This window comes from Selaginella moellendorffii, unplaced genomic scaffold (assembly GCF_000143415.4).
Source record: "Selaginella moellendorffii unplaced genomic scaffold, v1.0 SELMOscaffold_3, whole genome shotgun sequence".
NCBI lineage: Eukaryota > Viridiplantae > Streptophyta > Lycopodiopsida > Selaginellales > Selaginellaceae > Selaginella > Selaginella moellendorffii.
The window spans coordinates 588,479-592,378 of record NW_003314264.1 but is presented as its reverse complement, the minus strand read 5'-3'; the positions used below and the strand labels follow the sequence as shown (position 1 = coordinate 592,378).

At 48.7% G+C, this 3,900-nt stretch overlaps 1 protein-coding gene across 1 annotated transcript; it reads right to left on the bottom strand.

Annotated features, from left to right (window-relative positions):
• Positions 1 to 415: 415 nt before the first annotated feature.
• Positions 416 to 3,894, bottom strand: LOC9643764. The gene is made up of 7 exons (XM_024668392.1): positions 3,612 to 3,894; positions 3,305 to 3,316; positions 2,627 to 2,695; positions 1,870 to 2,579; positions 1,743 to 1,802; positions 1,613 to 1,693; positions 416 to 1,566 (listed from the first exon to the last, which is right to left on the bottom strand). The coding sequence occupies exons 1-7, from the start codon at positions 3,829 to 3,831 to the stop codon at positions 496 to 498; spliced, it is 2,223 nt and encodes a 740-aa protein (XP_024524160.1). The 5' UTR covers positions 3,832 to 3,894; the 3' UTR covers positions 416 to 495.
• Positions 3,895 to 3,900: the final 6 nt, after the last annotated feature.

The following is a 3,900-nucleotide window of genomic DNA, read 5'->3' as shown; positions in this document are numbered from 1 at the left end:
GGGAAGGAGCTCCACTTCACTTACTCTTATGGAGTTGCTTGACAACTTTTCTACAGTAGAGTAAGATAATTGAAAATTGTGCCATTCAAAATTGAACTAACATTTGCATGTAGATTGTTGGAGCGTCAACAATAATGGATTGCAATGAAGTGGTTTGATAAGATTTTCAAGCCTTTACTGAACTTTAGATCACAAAATATTTTGAGGTGATAGTCCATTACAGGTTTGTCAATGCTAGCGTCTCTAAAATTCGTACCTCTGCAGAACTCCATCCTCATCATCATCCTTGTCCTCCTCTGACCACAAATCCGTGTCCACAAGTCCACACTTTAGAAGCCCGCACTTTAGAAGCACCCGCTTCGTTTATCTGCAGCATCGGCTTATCGCTGCAATCGTCGAGAAGCACAAGCTTGGCTAGAAAAACCAACAATTCCCAAAATTTCCAAAATGTGATGGTTAAATGTAAACATCCAAGGCTGAAACACTGAAGACTATTCAAGGACGCTTATCGTGGTGATGGCAATATGGCTCGTCACCACGAAAACGCCGACAGGGATTTCCACTTCCCGTGCTCAAGGAACCGCACCGACCAAGCTTTCTCAACTCCTCCGCCTCAGCTTTAGCTTCTTCAGGGTTGCTTGCCACCTTGACGTTCTTGCTACTCTCGAGATGCAGCCTGCAGCATGCAACGTCGATGACTTTCAGCATTTCACTCAAACGGCCAAAACAAATGAACACCTCCTTGTAACCCACGCCATTGCGTATCCATATCTTATCAGCACTGTCCACTGCCAAGATCCAGACAAGAACCTTCTCTCGCGCGTCACCTTTTGTCATCTCCAAAAATCGCGAGAGCGTATTTCCATGCTTCAATACCACATCCACCCCAGTCGCTATTTGCACCCACAAAACGTGCTTCTCGTTTTCTCCAAGGCAATCAACTCCCGTGTGGTTGAACTTCACAGGTGGGAAGAAACGAGAAACATTGTCCGCGATCAGAAATTGGGGAGAGAAATCACCTTCGAATCTGACAACCACTTCAGGTTTGAAGTTAAGCTGCAGACCTTCCGTGTCAATAACGATACCATAGTGTTTGATGAAAATGAGAGTTGCCATTTCTGCGTTCCACCCAACCCGAGCACTGTTGTCGTCGTGCCGGATCAGCCCTGTCCATTGGCCGATGCCCATCCTAGCCTCAAAGTCGGACGCGTACCGCAGAGTCTCGGTGATGAGCACCATAGTGCGCGCACGCAGAGAATCTGATAGACATTTTCCTGTTTGTGTCTCTGGATCCACGTAGAAGCATCGAGTGTCTAGCGCGTCTCGCAACACCCTTCTAATCGTTTCCACTCCGCCGAGCACAGCTATGAAGGAATCCCAGCGATCTCGGTCCTTGACCGCCTCTTGGATATACTCTCGCAGCCCAGCTTCGTACATGTGGTACGTGGTCCGTAGTTTCCAGGTCCCGTAATGAGCGACAAGCCCGGGAACCCAGCCAGTCTCACTTTTGAATTCCGAGCAGAGCTCCATGTCGGACAAATTCAGCTCCTCCTCAGATCCATCAACCTGCTTCATCGCGTCGGTAAGCCGTAAAATCACACATTTCATTTACCTTAATGCGCTTAGCATTTGCATTCAACTTCCGGTGTTCTTGCCTTGTGCGAAGCCTGCAATACGCCACAATTGGATCCTCCTACTCCAAACCATTAGTAGGCTTTAAAGGAAGAAACAGTAAACACTACCACTTGGAGCCGCCCGGCACGACGAACCTCGTGTTCGCAATATGCCTGCAGTTCCTCAGCCTGTTGGATAAAAGGAAAAGCACACAAGTTAGCCCCACACCAGTGTTGGAAAGTAGTCGCTACTTACGCTGTAACCACCTGTGACTAACATGTACGGAGGGCTTTTGTCGCTCACTACTCTGCTCCTCCACAGAGGTCCGACGGACGAACAGTAGACAACGACGTGCAGCAATTGCATCGTCTTCATAGAATGGTAAGCCTCGTCTCTTCTTTCCGCGCTGGGAGCCCCCAGTTTTCTGTTGAGCGTGGTGTCAAACGCGTTGGCCTCGTCCACAAGAAAGTAAAGCTGCTCTGACCATCTCGACAGGATCCAAGATTCTAATGCTTCCAAGGTCCACCCCCGGCACAAAAGCTCGGCTGGAAGGTCGTCTATGTAGCTCAGCAAAAGAGCCAGCCACATTGTCCTCAAGGGATTGTCGACCAAATCTTCGCCATTGATAAAGACGACCTTCTTGGAGGTGTTCTTCCAAAGGTGCCGAAGATATCCAGCCACAGTAGCAAGAACAGTGGTCTTCCCAGACCACCCCGGAGTTCCAATAATTATACCTGGAGGTTTGTTGTCATTATCCGAAGTGCCGTGTCTCAAGGCCGATACAAAACTTTCTATCTCCTTGAAGAGTGAGCGACCCATGTACATGTATGTTTGATTGCCATCAGTTCCAGAGAAAGCGGGAATATGGAGCTCCCGAAAAGTCGCATGGCTTGTCCAGTCAATGCCGCCGTCAGCAAAATCTGCGGTCAGGTTCTCGTCCAGCTTTTTGGCCCAGGCGATCATGTCTGAAACAAAAAACTATGGCATTCAGTCCCCTAGACATCATTCTTACCAGGCACGTAAGAATCGGCTGGAGGAAGTCCCGCTGCTGGCGCTGGTGCTGTGAGAGGCACAATAAAGTCTATGGAGGAATGGCCACAGAATTAAACACAGCCAAAGGGCAAACAGGGGTGGAGATTACGAGATATCCACACAGAAAGAAAGAAACAGATTCAGGAAGCAAAAATCCTTAACCGTGACCAGACAGGGAAAGCAAAGCAGGACAGTGGAGCCGCTCCGGGATAAAGAGTTGCTGCTGCTCCGGGTGAAAGAGAGGCTGCTGCGGGAGAGGAGAAAGAGATCCTTAGTCATCTCTTCCATGTGTGGTTATGGTCAGGGATTTCGCAACACAGATCTGAGAGGTTAATGGGACTCGACAGAGAGGGCTACCAGATTGGCAGCGACGAAATTTGAAAGAAAAGGCATCGGGGAATGACCAAGTAAAACACAAGACAGACATGAAAAGCAAACAAGGGGGCTTTGGAGGAACGCACAGACTTGTGAGCAGAACTGAGCAAACTCTAGTGTCAGGCCGAAAAACATACCAGTCATCCCAAAGAGAAGACACCCAACTATTACTAGACAGACAGCATTAAAGTAGCATCCAGAACTGGACAAATGGAATACCAAGAACTGGACAGAAAATGGGGATGCATGTGCAAGGAAACGAAGGGCTTTCGCAATTGCTTACCAGATCCGCGCACTGCAACATTCAGAACAAAACAAAGTTAGCATTAGATCTAGAAGAAAAAACCAGGGTCTCAACAGCCATAGCCATACAAGGACGACCAAGGATCCATAAGGGAGCATGCATCCACCGGCAGCATAGCCAAAAGCCACCATAGCCACACTTCCAGCAACCCAAAATAAAAGCGAATTGAAGCTACCTCTGGCAAAATCCTTAACCATGGCCGAAAGCAGCCATAGCCACATGGAACCACACACACAGTAAAACGTCCAAACTCGAGGGGGAAAGCAATACACAAAGAATGACTTACCATTAGATTTGAGGAGGAGGAGTTCCTTGTTCCGCAGCTGTTCTTCTTCCTTCCGCAGCTGTTCTTCTTCCTTCCACAGCTGTTCTTCTTCCTTCTGCCAATATTCCACCAGAGATTGATTGCCACTCTCACAGGCAGAGAGAAAAGATTCCCCAGCCGCTTGGATCTGCGGCTGAAGAAGCCCGATTTGAGCCTGCACCTTAGCCAATTCCTCGTCCATTTCGTTAGTTGAAATCCTCGCCGCCGCGCGCTGGGATCGATGATCCGGAGAGCGATCAAGGGCGCTCAG

Coding starts and splice junctions, on each gene's coding strand:
- LOC9643764 (XM_024668392.1), bottom strand. CDS start 3,831: ATGGACGAGGAATTGGCTAAGGTGCAGGCTCAAATCGGGCTTCTTCAG. Junction 2,580..2,626: donor AGCCGATTCTTACGTGCCTG/GTAAGAATGATG, acceptor TTTTTGTTTCAG/ACATGATCGCCTGGGCCAAA. Junction 1,567..1,612: donor CAAATGCTAAGCGCATTAAG/GTAAATGAAATG, acceptor GCGATGAAGCAG/GTTGATGGATCTGAGGAGGA.